At 41.2% G+C, this 16,388-nt stretch overlaps 1 protein-coding gene across 1 annotated transcript; it reads left to right on the top strand.

Moving 5' to 3' along the window:
- The first annotated feature begins 980 nt into the window (after nt 1–980).
- Nucleotides 981–5,968, top strand: LOC306793190 (sterile alpha motif domain-containing protein 12-like). Its single transcript, XM_079290681.1, has 4 exons — nt 981–1,058; nt 3,647–3,789; nt 3,885–4,025; nt 4,295–5,968. Exons 2-4 carry the CDS (start codon nt 3,669–3,671, stop codon nt 4,309–4,311), a joined length of 279 nt encoding a protein of 92 aa, XP_079146807.1. The 5' UTR covers nt 981–1,058; nt 3,647–3,668; the 3' UTR covers nt 4,312–5,968.
- The last annotated feature ends 10,420 nt before the right edge of the window (nt 5,969–16,388 follow it).

Genomic DNA, 16,388 nt, shown 5'->3' with positions numbered 1-16,388 from the left:
TGTGACCATCACAAAACTCCAGCTGAAGTTCGCGCTGCGTGCCGAGCAGCTGGTGGAGAGGAGAGAGGTGAGGAAAGGTTGCGCGCCCTGCTGTACGCGCGCGCCCTCTGTTGGCCGTGGATGGTACCTATTAAGGGACTGGATAGTTTTAAAAGATCTGACAGTGTTTTACAGCCACTGACTCAGAAACAGAGAAAACAAGCGATAGGATTGAAAAAAGTATATATACTTATACTGTCCACTAAATTAGATGATGCCTTCATGAAACCCTCTTAACTCATCCACTAAGTCAAGAAGTTATAAACAAGTCCATATTTCAGACACACGCACGCACGCACGCACACACGCACGCACACACACACACGTATACAAAAACACAAACACACGCACAGATTTATATGCATACAAATCATGCACTTTGCAATTACTGTACACCTGTCTACCACATATATCTTCCATTTCTTTTCTTTTTTCATTTTATATTTTACAAATATCACATTGTATTGCTTGATTTTAACTTCTGCACTATCTAATGTTTGAGGTTCACATTTGTTCTTGCTTTTTTTCTCTTTGAAAATAAGTTTGAGCATTGTTAGCTGAAGCCTGAGATTCAAGATTTTCAATGCAATTTTTGTTTATATGGCAATACAACACACCTCAGTATCAATACTGCTTTTCCGGTAGAGTTGGGTATACAGGCCAAAAACAAATGACAAAACAACAGGACAAGTCAAACACATTACAGTAGTCAGTAACAGTCGTAAAGATGCTCATGACCTAAAAATAAAACTTGTGGCATAGCTCTCTAGCAAAACTATATGTCGTTTTTTGTCCTATGATTACATGATACGAATGACCAATAATTATTTCGTGTGACTTGTTCAGTCTGTTAAGTTAATAAGTACATATCATACAGATTGCAATATTTCTGACAGCACTTGAAGGGATCACGAGTCACTGTGCACGTGAGTGCAGAAGAAGGAGGTGTCGAGCGCGCGCCCGTGGGCGGGGCCAGGAAATGGAACGTGTAACATTTTTCAACAGGTACAGGACCGAAGGTAAATATAACTTATACTCACCAAAAACTCTCATAAATTGGTAATAAGTCAGTGCTTCGTCTGATCTGAAGTCTGTTATGGACGTGTGGTGTTATTTACAAGCAGGTGTTGTACACCAAATTCTATTCATATTTTTGATATTGTTAATATGGTTAATATACCCGGAACTGGTACACACCTACAGAAACGACGTTTGAGAGGCACGGCTTCAATTCGGCACTTCTGCTTACAAAAACATGCCTTATTGAGTCTAAATCTCAACATTCACAACCACTTAGTTTGTGGCTGAGTTAACGTTACATCACAGTTTAACACGGCATTGCAGAGTGTGACTGTAAGGCAATAAAGATGCTGGATGTCTATGATTTAGTCTGCAAAACTCTTAACACATTCGTAAACAGTAGATGCCACGTTTCCTGTTTTGCCATTTGCTGAAGGCATAAGAATAACGAACAGAAAATGTATCCAAGCCTCCTACTACTGCAGAAAGAATGCATCGAGGCCAGATTACATCATTCCAAGTGGAGAAAGGCTGCAGATTAGAGAGCTGAACCAGGTTTTGCGAAAGTTGGACCATTTAACAGCTCCTACTGGACAATTCTCAGGCTATAGTTCAAGACATGAAGTAATTCTGCAAGGCACCACAAGATGGTAGGATTACACCTTGGTGTGTAAGAAGGATGGTCTCAACCTGCAACTTGAACATGTGTCCTTGTAGATGATTTGGTCCAGTTTTGTTCATTGTACCGCGTGAGAATAATCTGACATGAACTCAGGTGGTCCTTCACTTTGTCTCTGTTTTATGCCAGCTACGTTGTGTGGCAGCTTGTGATTATTTGGAGAAGTTTGGCATCTTTCTTTTTGATGGAAAGGGTATTTTGTGGAGACAAATGTTTGCATTCCTCGCCCAAGGTATCAGAGAAGGTACTGTTTTGCTATCCGTAGGCATTGTATTGCCATCCATATGGAAAAAAACAATCATTCTACCCGTAAATGAAGGGGAATGCCACGCTGAAGGCTATGATTCCCCCTCTGTCCCCAGGTGGGATATAAAACATTCACGCACAGAGGGGGGGGGGGGCTTTTTGTAGCTCCCACAGTGATATTGTTGCACTGCTTTCTGTTCACACACACATCTCTTGTTTCTTTTGTTCTGGTACCACTCCTCTGCATTGCACTTACAACACAGTTCCCGTTGTTGTATTAAATCAAGTTGCCAAGTAAAACCAACATAACTGCCCACACATTCACATCAACTTTGGCTACCCTGAAGCTAAATAAAATGGTCAGAATATAGAGGCGGGAACAGATAGTACGAGGTGTGAGAATGGGATTCATACCAGCTGGAGCACTTTGGTCCAGCTCTTGAATGTGCTTAAACATTTCTATATATGTCATACTATCTATAGTTTGTCGGTTTCAGTTGGTACAGAAAAGCCAATTTCCCACCCTGCTTGTTGCTGTAAATTGCTTTTGTTCACAAGTCCTGGTTCAGTTGTAAGTGGGCAGTGTGGACGTGAATGCAATGGTTCAGAGCAAATAAGACAAGCTGGATATACGGCCACTATATTCCCCTGCAGATATAGACCCATCGGAGCTCAGTGCTGGAGTCTTATAGTCATAATACCAACGTTATAGACAGCAGTGAGATTTTTTTTTCTTCATCTTCAACTCACTCCGACTCTGAAGGGAAGTTTACACTCTTCCAGTGCAAAGGTCTTAACTCTCTGTATGTCAATTACTCCGCTGGGACCTCGTTACTGCCCCGGTCCCGCCCCCCCCTTAATTAATACAGGAAATTACATTCCTATATTTATACCCCAATAACTAGACCGGCCCGCTGAAAAGGTCACAACAGTTTAGCAGTTTTCGCCCTGTGGCAGTGCAGCCCAGGAGGATAGATGGCTGGGAGGGAAGCCAAAAAGAACCCGAGGCAAAGGAGAAACTTTTTCTTTTGAGAACAGCAGAACTTTTTGTTGACCTTGGAGTTTTCACCTTGCTGTTAACCAGCTATTTGTCATCATGTTCCGGGGGTTGTTGAATGAATCACTGGAAAACAGGCTTATTCTGAGCAAGTAGGTGACAGGGCATAAGAGAAGGATATCAAGAGAAAATGACATTCCCTCACATTTGGGGGTCTTCCACAGACAACGTTGTCCTGAGGGTGGGAGGCGCGCACGCTCACAGCGATGACGGCTGAAATACTCTGCTCAGATCCTGCTCGGGTGAACTTTAATAGTCAGGGAAACACTTTTCCCGTTCATGATCTTCAGGGAAATAAGGTTTTGAAATTCAGGTTTTTTTTCTTCTGGCAAATCTTGACAGAAAATCGCAAAATAACTTTGATAAACAAATAATTATTTAAGCCGAGCCAAGTATTTGAAGATTTCCTGCTTTGCTATATATTATATCATGTAAATTAAATATATTTGGATTCTGAACTGTTGCCGGGTGAAAACAAGCAGACTACACCTTGTTTTGTTTTTTTCAGATACGTTTTCAATCAACTGAAAAAAACAATTGACTGATTAATTGCTTATAAAACATATTATGTGTAACTTTCCTGCTTTTGTCTTCTCGGTGTGTAGCGGCTGATGTGTTTGCAGAGCGATGGGACTGTCCAAGCGAGTGTCATCGTGGTCGGTGGAAGAAGTGTTGGAGTGGGTGCAGGACCAGCACCCAACCCACACGGTCACGCTGCAGAAAGCCATAATTAAGCACGCCATATCAGGTACAACTCACGCATCAAATTCAACTTAAATCAACCTTTTTAGATTTCGAATTGGTGAAATATTCACACTCGTGCACCCCCCCCTCTCTCCCGAGGCCGCGCATTGCTGAGATTAAAGGATCATCACCTGGAGCTGCTCGGGTTGGAGGCTGAGGAGCAGCAGCAGGAAATCTGGCAGGACCTCCTCTTACTCAGAGTTAAAGAAGAAATCAATGAACTCAATGACATCTGCTCTGGTGAGAATGCCAAATGACTATCTTCAGGGTGTAGCTGTGAGCCAAACTAGTGAAATAGTAGATTGTTATTGTTGGTTTTCCTTTGGTGGTGGTGATGTGGACCAACAGGTAATATGCACGTGAATTCACAGGAAATCAAGCAGGATATTAATGATTGTTTTTGGTTTGTTTTTTTTCCGCTCACAGTCGAAACTATATGTTTTATTTTCAATCAAAAAAAACCCCAGCTGCTAACTAATATTTGATTTGTACTCTTTGCTGCTCTGCAGAGTGTTTTTCTTCATAGCTGGAAATGAAACGCGGCTTCCTTTTTCATTTCCCGTCCATTGATTTGTCCATGTGAAGGAGGGAGAAAAGTGGGAGTGATGGAAATAACAAGAGAAGGTGAAAGAGAAAGAAGAATCAATGAAGAGAGAAAGAAACCCATTTCCTGTGTGAAATCTGACCTGTGCAGATGGATTAGATTTGTTTTTGTCTGAGCGTCTTTTTCTGAGCTCTGCTGTCTATTAGTCTCCTGTCTTTCTCTGTCGTGCGTTTACACCCCGTCTGTGTATCATGAAATATTTTTAGCTACGTTGGTTAAACTACTTTGGCCAAGACTGAAGTATCCCAACGGCTACAGGATGTACTGTAATGGAACTTTGAACAGACAATCATGATCCCCAGAGGATGAATCCTTCTGAATTTGGTGATCCACTTACTTTTTCTCTCGCGCCACCATGAGGTTGACATTAGTCTGTTTGAGTGAAACGTTTCAACAACTATTGATGGCCATGAAATTTGATACAGACGTTGATTTTTCGTCGAGCACCATCAAGTCAAAAATATAGTTTATCCGATACTTTCTATGACCAAATAGCTGCAAAACTAAGCACAGCCTCAGCTGCACGTCAGTTAACTTAAGTGCTAATAGACACTTTTTAGTCGTTTTGACATGCAATTGCAGGGTAAACATATGTGTATTAATAACATTAATTATGGTTCCATTTCGGTGAGGATCCTGTTATTGTGAATGCTGGCTCACTGGATGACAACATGATTTATTTCGTAAGGAAATATAGCCAAAAAATATCCATTGCTGGAACCCATAAGTTCACTTGTAGCATTTAAGAAAAAAGACTTTCATCACAATCGTTGACAGCAAACAATGCTTGGATAGAAACTTTTTTTTCAACCAAAATAGCACATAAATAATAAAATATATGGATGACACCTGCCAATTAAACTAAGTCAAACCTCATGAAAAACTTTATTAATTGTGGACATGTGATAATTTGTCTCATAAAATCAAAACAACTGAAAATATTTAATAATCAACAATAAACAAGGTTGTAAATGTAGTAGATCGTGTGTCTGCTACAGGGCGCTCTACTCAGTGATTACACTTGTTAATAGGAAAACTGAATAGCTGCGCTTCCATTTCAACATTTCTATGTGTTTAATACAAACATCCAACTTTTCTCGGTCACACGCATGCGCTCACTGAACGTTATTGTGAAATCTGCTGTTGGTTTAATCTCTCTTTCAAACATCTGTCCTTGTATTTCTGACTGAAAACCATAAACAATGCATTGTTTATCTAAAGTGAATATTGAACAGAGTTACAGAAAATCCTCTAATTTCTCTGGATTTTGATGCGGTTTTGTTTTTGATACATATACTGGTTAATGTGATCAATCCTGTTTTAACTGGCTGCAGCCAACAACTATAACTTGTGAATGTCTTAAACACAAGTGGTCCTGCAACTTTCATTTTATAGAATGCCCTATTTAGTTTATTTGTTATGTTAGCCTCCTTTTAATGTGTATTCTAGGCATCAACTCCCCTCCACATTTGCATCGCGTACAGGAAAAGGTTGTCTATTTCTGAAACATGTTTTCATGGCGATGCTACGGCATGTTTGGATGAATTAAAAGTGCTGCTTTGGCAACCCAACCCTCTCACTTGTGTGTCATCGTTCTGCTTGTAAAGTTCCAGCATCATGCCTCTCGTACACATGCAGTGTTCAGCTGCAACATTTCTTTTTTTACTGAAGAAGCCTCGGAGACCGCTGTGAAAGATCTAGGACTATTCAAATTAAAAGGTCATCATAATAATAAAAAAGAAAACATATTACTCATATTAACTCCAAAGACAGCAATTGTAGTGATGAAAAGCGCAATAAAAACAATGTAATCAAACTACATCACGTTTGTGGCATCATTCAAAGAAAGTTGCACTCCTTATTACACAGTGACACTTTAGCTACGCCAGTTTTAAGAAAACAAAGTGAAAGATATTGTGAGGCATTCAGGTGAGCAGGTTTACACCCAGCTCTGAGATCTTCCTGTCACTCATCAAAATACTAACATGTTATTCAGTGCTGCACCAGCCGATCAACTGGAAATGTTCTGAATCATTCGGAAAATCATTTTACACACATTTACTCCAAATTCAATGTTGGGATCTCCACTTTGTTTTGCAATAAAGTTCTGACCAACGTTTAGCTGCAAAGGATGAGATTAGAAGGACCTGCTGGGGAATCAATGAGAAACAAAGAAAAAAGACAATTATATGATTTGTATATAATTGCAAACATGCACTCAAGACTCACACACACACACAGGAACGCTGTAAAGGACAAGTCACAACATGTCTGTGAAAACTTAAACTGGCGGTGTGAGTAAGAGCCTGAGTGCATGCTCACAATTATATGTTTCCAGAAAAATAAACCCATCCAGTGACCGCTCCTTTTCTGATGGTCGCTGGGCCTGAATGTGTGTGCGTGTGTGTGTCTGAGTCTGAGTTTGATTAATATCCCAGGAGATGGTGTGACATTTGATTTTGCGGGGCGTGGCCGGGGAAGAGCTCACTCAGCACAAACGTAAATCCACCTCACCGAAAGAGTGATGGGGGGGGGGGGGGGGGGGGTGATGAAATACACCACTGACCCTGACGACAGAGCCAAAAGGAAATCTCAGATACTAAATACACAAATGCAAATGATATGTCCTCTGTCAGAAAACAACATCACCGGAGTGGTTGTATCGCAAAAAAAACCACAATAGTGAAAGAAAAGAATGCTTATATTCTGTAAATGAGTTAAATGCACCATATGTATGTGGACACCTAAACATTACGCAATATAAAAACCCGTTGACATTAATCCCCTCTTTTGGAAATGCTTTCTGGCTGCAGGGATTTGCTCCCTTTCACCCCCAGCAGCATCGGTGCGTTTTACCTGACCAAAGAGAGGCATGACCAGAAAGCCTCATTTGAGAAAAATTAGGGGGAGTGAGCATCTTCTGACTGTCTGGCTGTCATGGGATGCAGCCTAGGTCTGGTCTGTTTAACAAAGTAATGTAAATGAATGCAAATAGCCATGCAAATCTTGCAAATGATGTGATACATTATTTTATTCCCGTGAAACAGACCAAGAAACAAATACATTCACACATTTAATGGGACAGTCAGCTAAAAGATGCCCACTTTTGATGCTGTGTCACACACCACTGGTGGGGTGTTACATTGACCTATCCCTGTTTTCTCTTTTAGAGAGATAAAGGATGAAATTTTTTTTTTTTAAATTGTTCCGTACAGCCAGCCAGGCCAACAGTGCAGCTGTGATTGCGACCCAGCGTCCTGCATTTCAAACAGGCCAGTTGAAAGTCAGCGGAGAGCCTCCTCCTCCTCCTCCTCCTCCTCCTCCTCCTCCCTCAGTCCATCAGCGTCTTCCAGCCACAGCAGCCTCTCAGTCACTGTCTTGTGATTTATTCATAGACCGGGGAAAGAAAGATCCATAGTTTCTGAAAGAAAAATGAATTTGCGTCAGGGGGAAAAAGAGAGAAGTTCAGTGTAAGTTCAGAGGGGATGTGAGAGTTTAGGAGGCCATGCCATGAACCTGCTGCTCACTTGACTTTACGGCATTGCTTGCACATTTGACTCCTAGCCGTATGCTAGTCATTTGAAAAGTGACATTACCAGCTCTACTTATGGCTCCCTGTGAGCGTTCATTTCTTGCATTTTGTTTCCGTTACGCTGTTGAATGTACCCTGAAACATCAGCTGGTTTCCTCCTCTGTGGAAGCTGCTGGAGGTGACAAGGATTAGAGAGTGACATTTGTATTCTTGGCTTGCTTGTTTGCAAACGTGGGCTGGAGCTGCTGGCAGATCCAGCTGACGCGGCAGGGCACAAAGCTAACTTAACACTAGCATGGCTAACATTATATTATTCACGTCATGGTGGCTGAATGCAAAAGACAGAAAAACAGTGAACTGTTTGTCTCGTTTGGGAGTTTTCATGCATTATTTCTAAATGCATGGCTACCGCTACTGCTAGCCTGCTAGCCCAGTCACACCAGATAAAACAAGCTATTTAATATCATTGAACAATTGAAATTAACAAGTGACTTTCTGTCATTTGAAGCACCCCTTGTGCTATTATAAAATCACATTTAAACTAAAAAGGTAGGCTCAGTAGAGTGCAGATGTCACCTTGAACATTTAGGCATCAAGTCTATTCATTTGACAATGCATGTGGCTGGATGGGGTTCGGCGATTCACTCAGCTGTGTCATCACTAGTGGAAATAGTTTGACAGCAGCTTTCATTTAGAGTATCATCCACTAAAAAGATCACTTTAACATCCCTGCTGCGACGCTGCTCTCAATTTTCCACCATTTCTCCTTTATTGTTTGATACGTTTCAGCTTTCAATTCTGCTACTACTACTTCATTCTTAAGTCTTTCATTTTTATTCCACCACGGTCCAAATCCTTGCTGAGAGTCAATGTTTCCAGCTTCATTAAAAAACTGGATTTCTGTCTTGGGGCTTCTTGGCAATTGAATTACAGCGGAAAGAGAGACATCCAGCAGCCTGAAGCTTTTCCCTCCTGAGACTCTTCAATTCAGCAGTGATCAATGTGGCGTAACCGGCAAACGTCCACACATTCAGTCAAACCATCCCCGTAGGTGAGAACCGATATGTATGAATAAAAAATAGGTTACGGCAGGAGGAGCTGGTTGTGTGTATGCCTTATACACACAGTAATGTGTTAACACTGAGGGATGCACGTGGGTGTTAATTACAGCTCGCTTACAGCTTAATCGCTGTCTGGACATTCTCTGTATTGTTGATATTCAGCCAGTTTTCAGTTGTTATTTGATGCATATTTTTTGGCTCAGAGTTCGGTGAAACGATGCACCTGGTTAGGAGTACAAAGAGGGGAAAGAGAAAGCAAGCGAGATGGGGAGAGGGATAACAGAGACAGCGGAATAAAAGCAGATTCAGTGCTCCATGCTGAGTTTATTAGCAGAGCGCACCTGTTCACAGGCTACAGCAGGTGCCCCCTGGCAGACGAGGCCAGACTGAACGGAAATGAGTGTGGATGTGTGTGCCCGTGTGCACTAGTCCAATCACTGTGACCGTCTGCTACCAAACACACCCATTTGTCAAGACAAACAAGTGACACAGGAAGAAAGGCAAAAGCCGCAACCAAACAAAAAACAGAAAAAAAAACACAACACAGTGCACGTTATAACCTGGAAGTGGGAAAATGAGTTTTGTCAACAAATGGCCCATCTATTTCCCCTCACATCAATGGACTCATGGCACTTGATTTATCTCCTCTGTATTGGAATCAATGGAGTGAAAAAGAGAGAGGGAGAGAGCGATGGAGGTGGAAAGGATGGGCACCTGCTGCCTTTAAGTCTTTAACTCTAAGAGAAAAAAGCAAATCAGTTCTGGCTGAAACAAACAGAAATATTTTGAATCAGAGTGTCTTCAACCACTCCAAACGACTCACGCAGTAAACACAAGCTCTGTTCTCTTGATGGCAGATGGTGAGGCTTTCCATCCAATAAACTGTATTTGATATTGCACACAAAGGTATTTTTCTCCCCAGTTTTCAATTTGGTATTTTCTGTGAATTCAACTGTGTGGGGAAGAGTGCCACAAACACAGACGCAGCACAGCTCAGTTCAGATTGGAACCTGCCTGTGCAGAACTTACGCCGCTCTATTCTCATTTGATGTGACTTTTATGATTCAGCCTCCTCCTGTTTCTGTAAAATTTGAAACCCGAGCTTCAAAATATTGCAAAAAAAACACACATTTTTAAGCTTGCCTTAAAAAAAACATGCGAGAAAATTGGCAGATGAATAATGATGTAGATTAAGCATTTGACCGTGGTGTGGTTTGTTTGTAGCCTAACGTGACTTAGGTTGCATTCACACATCAAACATTCAAAAAGTGCCCATTCGTGAAGATTATCTTGCTGAACAAAACGTAGAAGTAAACTTCAGCGCTGCTGACTTTCAGGGTCGTGCTTACTGTGTCATCCTGATGTGCTCTCTTCGTCTGCAACGGTTTACTGGCACTTGACTGGAGAACAAGTGCCACCTACAGTTTTTATCAATGAAACAATAACATATCAACAATGAATAGAAACGGACATAAATTCACACTTTCTTCAGCTGATTTTCAGGAAATTCGATAGAAACTTGGCTGGTGTTTGCCACAAACAAAACAAGCCGTACGGTAGCCACTTGCATGACCCACATACAACAGAAATATCCGGTGTATACGTTATTGCATGTAACATATCGCAAAGTTAGGCGGTCGGGAGAAAGAGGAGAGCGGAGATGACTGTGAGAGAGGACACGAGGAGGATGCCAATGGGGGGGGGGGATTTGAGTAAAATGGGAGTTTCAGGGCAAGAACTGACGTTCATTTGTTTTTAAGACTAATGTATAGTTGGAGGGGCAGAGGGTGGAGATGTATTGTGTTCATTTCATCTGCACACCTCCGCTGGCTCTGCAGCCGGCCATCGCTTTGTTCTGCTCAATGATTTTTCTTCTTTTAATTGCATTTGCAGCATGAATTATGGCGACGGTATAATACGTGATGTATGCATTCAGGTAAATTAATTCATAGAGTTCTTTTCTCACTTTCGCAACTGGCTTGTGGTCGTATCGTTGTCAGCAGGGACCAGCATCCAAGCTGCAATGTCTGACACTGGAACCAGTCCGCGTAACGGGAACTCTGGTATGAATGTTCTCTGTGTAACTTAGAAGGGAAATTACAGTTGAATGTGGTACGTTTCTACATTATGTCTGTTTGTAAAGATGACTCTGTTCTCACAATTGCAGAGGTCTTGGATGGTGGCTATAAACAAGCAATCAGGCAAAAAATAAAAAAATGTAAACAAATCTCGGTTAGCCAGATTTGTTTGGAAAAGAAAATGAACATTAACATTTAACAGTGTGCTCTGTTTGGGTTTCAGCTCCAAATAAAGTGGTTTGAATCATCTTTCCACCTGCTCCAGTCACCTGACTCCCTCCTCCACACTGCTCACCTGTTTCCACTTTCCCTTGTCAGCCCTGCAGTATACAACCGGCCCATTTCCACTCGTTCCCTCTCAGATCATCAAGGTTGCAATGTTGCATTTTTTTGCTGCGTTTTTGCTTTCGAGATTCCGTTGCCTTAATCTGGAACTGCACCTGCCTGTAACCCTAGATATCCCGTCATTGTGGCAATAAAGTCTGCATTGGTCTCGCCGCTCGATTTTCTTGTGACTACTTTCTTGTCGTGATGTAGAGATGTTGACCAGAACTACAACACATATGAGCAAAGTTGTATGAAATTAGAAATGGGTGCAGTAAAACTCCACCCCTGTAAAATACTGTATGTTTGTGTATTTGTGTGTGTGTGTGTGTGTGTGTGTGTGAAATGTAGGTGGTGTCATGTCCATCAAGATAATCACATATTACAGTCGACATCAGCATTATGATGCATGCTCCCCTGAATGCCTGCTAGCTCCTCATCAAATGATTAACCACAACAGTAAATTATCCCTCTTCACACACTGACTTGAAAATGTATGAGAACGTCACTCATTTGGCTTCACATAAATATTTTACTCTGGTTAGTCACTGAGGCATAGCTCCATCCATAAATCAAATGTGTGTGTGTGTGTGTGTGCGCGCGTTTGCACTAAATGCCTATATTCGCTATGTATTGCGTGTGTGTTTGTGAGTAGGCTTTTAAAACAGAATATTAAAACATTAAAGTTGACAGAATGACAGAGTGTACTGCGCAGGGTGTTGTGGATAATTGAAATGCCAAAACCTCAAGATGGCCGCTTCATTTTAACGTGAATTTACAGCTTCCATCACAAGCCATTAATGCTGCAAATATTTTATGAGGAGGCCGTGAGGGGATTCATTTATCTGAGCGAATATTCGCCAGATAAACAGGGTCTTACTGCTATTACTCAGACACGCGTCAACAGAAAATCTGCTGAGGGAAAGTTTGGATTTATTTCACCTGTGGTTATTAATTCTGCTGAAGCAATTGTTTTCTGTGACAAGAAATAGTCTTACGAGGTGGAGAATTTAACAATATACTTTATGTTGTATGATCATGATAAATATATAAGAAAATACTCAAGGTAAAAATTTGGAAATGTTAAGCACATACAGTGTTTTGAGGACTGGCTCCACACGCAACTCCCCTTGTCGGCAAAAAGTTGCATTCTGACTGATGGATGGATGTCATGTTACCATTGGATGAAATTGGGGGGTAGTACATAAGCACACGTATTATTTTGTTTGACGGAAAGAAAGGATAATTGGATTTTGATATAAAAATGCTAAATTGATGTTGCATATTGTTAAATGGGTGCACAATATAACCGGTGATGTGATCTAACAAGGTAAAAAGGCATTTTTTTCATTTCATTACTACTGAGGGGCAGTGTTACACAAAACAACACACAATATTCTTACATAATATGATACAGTACTACATTTATTACATATAATTGGTTCCATATTGAGGAACGAGAACATTAAAAGGCTATGTATTCGTTAGTGATAAAAACACAATAATATACAATTCTATAACACTTTGAAATGAGCCATTTTGCTTTGTAACTACGGTACTTTGAAATAAGTAACATTTTGAATGCAAGACTTTTACACAAAGTCATTTTTCCGACTTTAATTAAGTGAAGGAGCACAGCAGTTCCCAAACCCTTTTATTTGACCATTTTTGACACACCTTTTCGGCTCTAAATAGAGCGCTCCATGACGTATTTTTGTAGAGCAACCCAGAAATGAGCATCCCTCTGGTTCCCCTTACAAAAAAGCCAATGGGATTTTCCATTGGATTTTGGACTATTGTAGAAAATCAACTCTGTGGCAAACAATTCGATTTTTGAAGTTGATGTGCCATCGCCAGAAGTAAAAAGCTAATGTTGGACTGTAAACCAACTACATGCGGTCAGGTGACTTCAGGTCATCACCACGGAGCTAAAGGCAAACAAGTTCGGCGAGATGACGGTTTGTAGTCTCATTTAGCCATTTGTAAGAAACTGCCTTTTTAAAGACACTCAAAAGCGTCAAAATTCATGAAAGGAGTATTTACTGATGTATTTTACATCGTAGAACAAAACAATAAAATCTCTTAAGCTCGTGTTAACCACAGACTATGTTTCAGGCGTCTAACCAAAAAAACAATAAAAAAAAAACATTGACTTCGAGGAGGGAACAGGAAGTGATGCGGCCTCCATACCAGCGGCCCAACCTCGCCCTGATGAGCTGTCGTGATATTACAAGCATCCTCTGACATTTCACAGTTTGGGAAAAAGGTCAATAGTCCTGGACTAAGAAGAAGCAGACGAAGAAGAAGAAGAAGAGGTCAAAGAGGATAAGAAGAAAGGAAGAGAGGAAGGACAGGACTCCTGCTTCTCTGTATTCTAAGTCCTTGAGGCGCTCCCTTTTAATCGATTACACACACTGCCAGTGGTGGTGACACGAAAAATCAGTTTGCCCTGCAGATGCATTGAGGCGCTGCAGAGTGACGCATTCACCTCACAGCTTTCGGTGACTGTGAAACTGACTGATGCAATGCTAGAGTCAGTCAAGACCTTTTAGAACAGCTCAAAGCTGAAGGTTGTATTATTAACACGAGGTTGGTGTTTTTGCACTACCTTCACTTCACTCTTACTACAGTCCAAACATAAGAGAGTCCCTGCATATAGGGCGTCTAGCAGAAGCTAATTGGCAGCCCCCATCGCTGGTTAGGCTTCTCACGCTATAGTGAAACGGCAAACAAGACAAAGTAGATAAAACAGAACCAGGATGAAACAGCAGGACAGATTGTGTATATGCATGTGCATGCGTGTGTGCATGCGTGTAAATGAATGTCTGTGCAAACGGCACTATGTCCAAATTACACCGACAATGATCAGAAACTATACCTGACACTTTCCGTCTCATGTTGGCTCACTCTTTGCAAGTTTGTCTGAATTACTTTTAGAATAAACAGGAAAAAGTTCTGGACTATTGCAGAGCGATTCGTTGATGAACAGCTGGTTAGATGTCACTGGTTCTTCTTGTAATATTTTCAGTTTGATTATCAGGAATTCAGCCTTTTTTCTTTGTCACCGAAAACCGAAATGAGTGAAATTAAGATGGTGAGGAGTTCACATTCACGTTCGTCTCACAAAACTAGACTTTTCTCCACAGTGCTGTGTCAGTGCTAGAGAAATATCTGGCTCAACACATTATTTAATATATGATCGACATTTTATTATATTCATAAGCAACATGTTCTTAATAAAACAGCGTCTGATTGTTATTGATATTCTACAGACATCATTGTAGGTCAACACTTTCAACTGGAGCCAATTCCTTCTAAACCAGAAATGTCCCCCAAAAAAAAGGTGTTGAACAGAATGAAATGCTTCATAGTTTGTTTTTCATATTTGCAAGCAGAACTTACAGTACTTTATATGACTGTCGCTATTGCCACTATTTGACAAGATATAATTATGCTGTTCCCCGTACCGTGCACACATACACAGCAGCGAATGTAACTGGGCTCAGCAGAGCGGATGACACATGCCTGCTCACTGTCTCTGTAGCACGATAGTTTCTTCCCCCTGAAGTATTTAGGAAATACCTGCCCGAAACCTAAGAGCTTCAAATACTTAAACAAACCTAATCTGCTGATGAAGACCATATGATCTGGTCAGGAGAATGGACTGCCAAGCCTAACTTTTAAGACTTGAAGGAGATTAATTATCCGCATATCACATATAGTTGCAAGGCTATCAGAACAGCATCAATAAGGAAAAAGTAACACCTGCACACTGCTCCATGCCACACATGTTTCAATTTCACTGGGATCTTCATCAGTCAGGTGAATAAAGGAACAAATATGGTATGAAGTAGTGTGCAAACTTTTTTTTGTGTGTGCAGGTTTGGCCGAAAAAATGCCAAATGTGTGTCTCAGGAGAGGAGAGAGAAGCAGCAACTGGGGTTTTAAGAGAATGCACCGGCCCACAGGGCCCATGAGTGTTGCCAGTGTTGCTGATGAGACCAGGTGTTGCCACTTTACGGATGACCCTCTGCCACGCCCACCTCCTATACTTGCATGGAAAGCAACCACAGCAGCCAAGTAACAGGCAGACAGGGCGGAGAGGGTCGCCACATTGGCAAAGCCTTCAAAGCCTTTAAAAATACGTTTTTAATGATGTATCGCCATGAAATTGAAATACGGTATGCTCTTTACGTTCGACTTGGTTCCACCTCCATAGGATGCTCCTGAGAGAAGATAGCTCCTCAGAGGATCTACAGAGGCAGCGCTTTAGGTGCAGGTTCTGAAATGGGACGTCCGGTGCGACTTTTGAGGCTGATAGCTGCCCACCCAGAGCTCGTGGTTTTTACCCGTTAAAGCAGAGTTTTTTTCTTTCCACTGTCGCCCCAGTGTTTGCTCATAGGGAATGTGTGGTTTCTGTGAATTATGGTCTAGATATGAAAAGTGTCCTAAAGATGTAGCAAGGTCCACCAACTTTGGGTCAGTTGTCCTCAGCAAAATGTTCAAAAAAATATAAAAATCCATTGAAATGACTGACAGAAAGTTTCCCAAAAGGCATTTTCCAAATTAATATTAGCTTGTATGATCTTGTAAAAGGGTGTCTAATGGTGTATTACTTTGGTTTCTGGTAGTTTCTGGTTTTTGGTATAGAGTAAATCGGCTGTAGTATATCTTGGGTCTAATACTGTATTGAATCTGGTTTCTGTTACGGTATAATTTAGGTGTATGGTGATCATTTAGGGCACATGTGTCAAACTCAAGGTCCGCGGGCCGAATCCGGCCCGCCACGTCATTGTATGTGGCCCGCGATTCCACCAGCAAAAAAAATTTAAATACATTTTTTTATTATTTTTCTTTTTTTTTGGAAAAATAATTAAAAGTTAGACTTGAAAATAAAAGTATCCCCATGTTCGAAATTATGAGATAGAAAGTTGTCTGTGTACCGACATTAAAATTATCACAACAGGTGGACAGGAGAGGCAACAGCCCGAAAAGAGGTTTTCC

This window comes from Melanostigma gelatinosum (assembly GCF_949748355.1).
Source record: "Melanostigma gelatinosum genome assembly, chromosome: 19".
Lineage (NCBI taxonomy): Eukaryota > Metazoa > Chordata > Actinopteri > Perciformes > Zoarcidae > Melanostigma > Melanostigma gelatinosum.
This window is presented reverse-complemented; position numbering and strand designations above follow the sequence as displayed.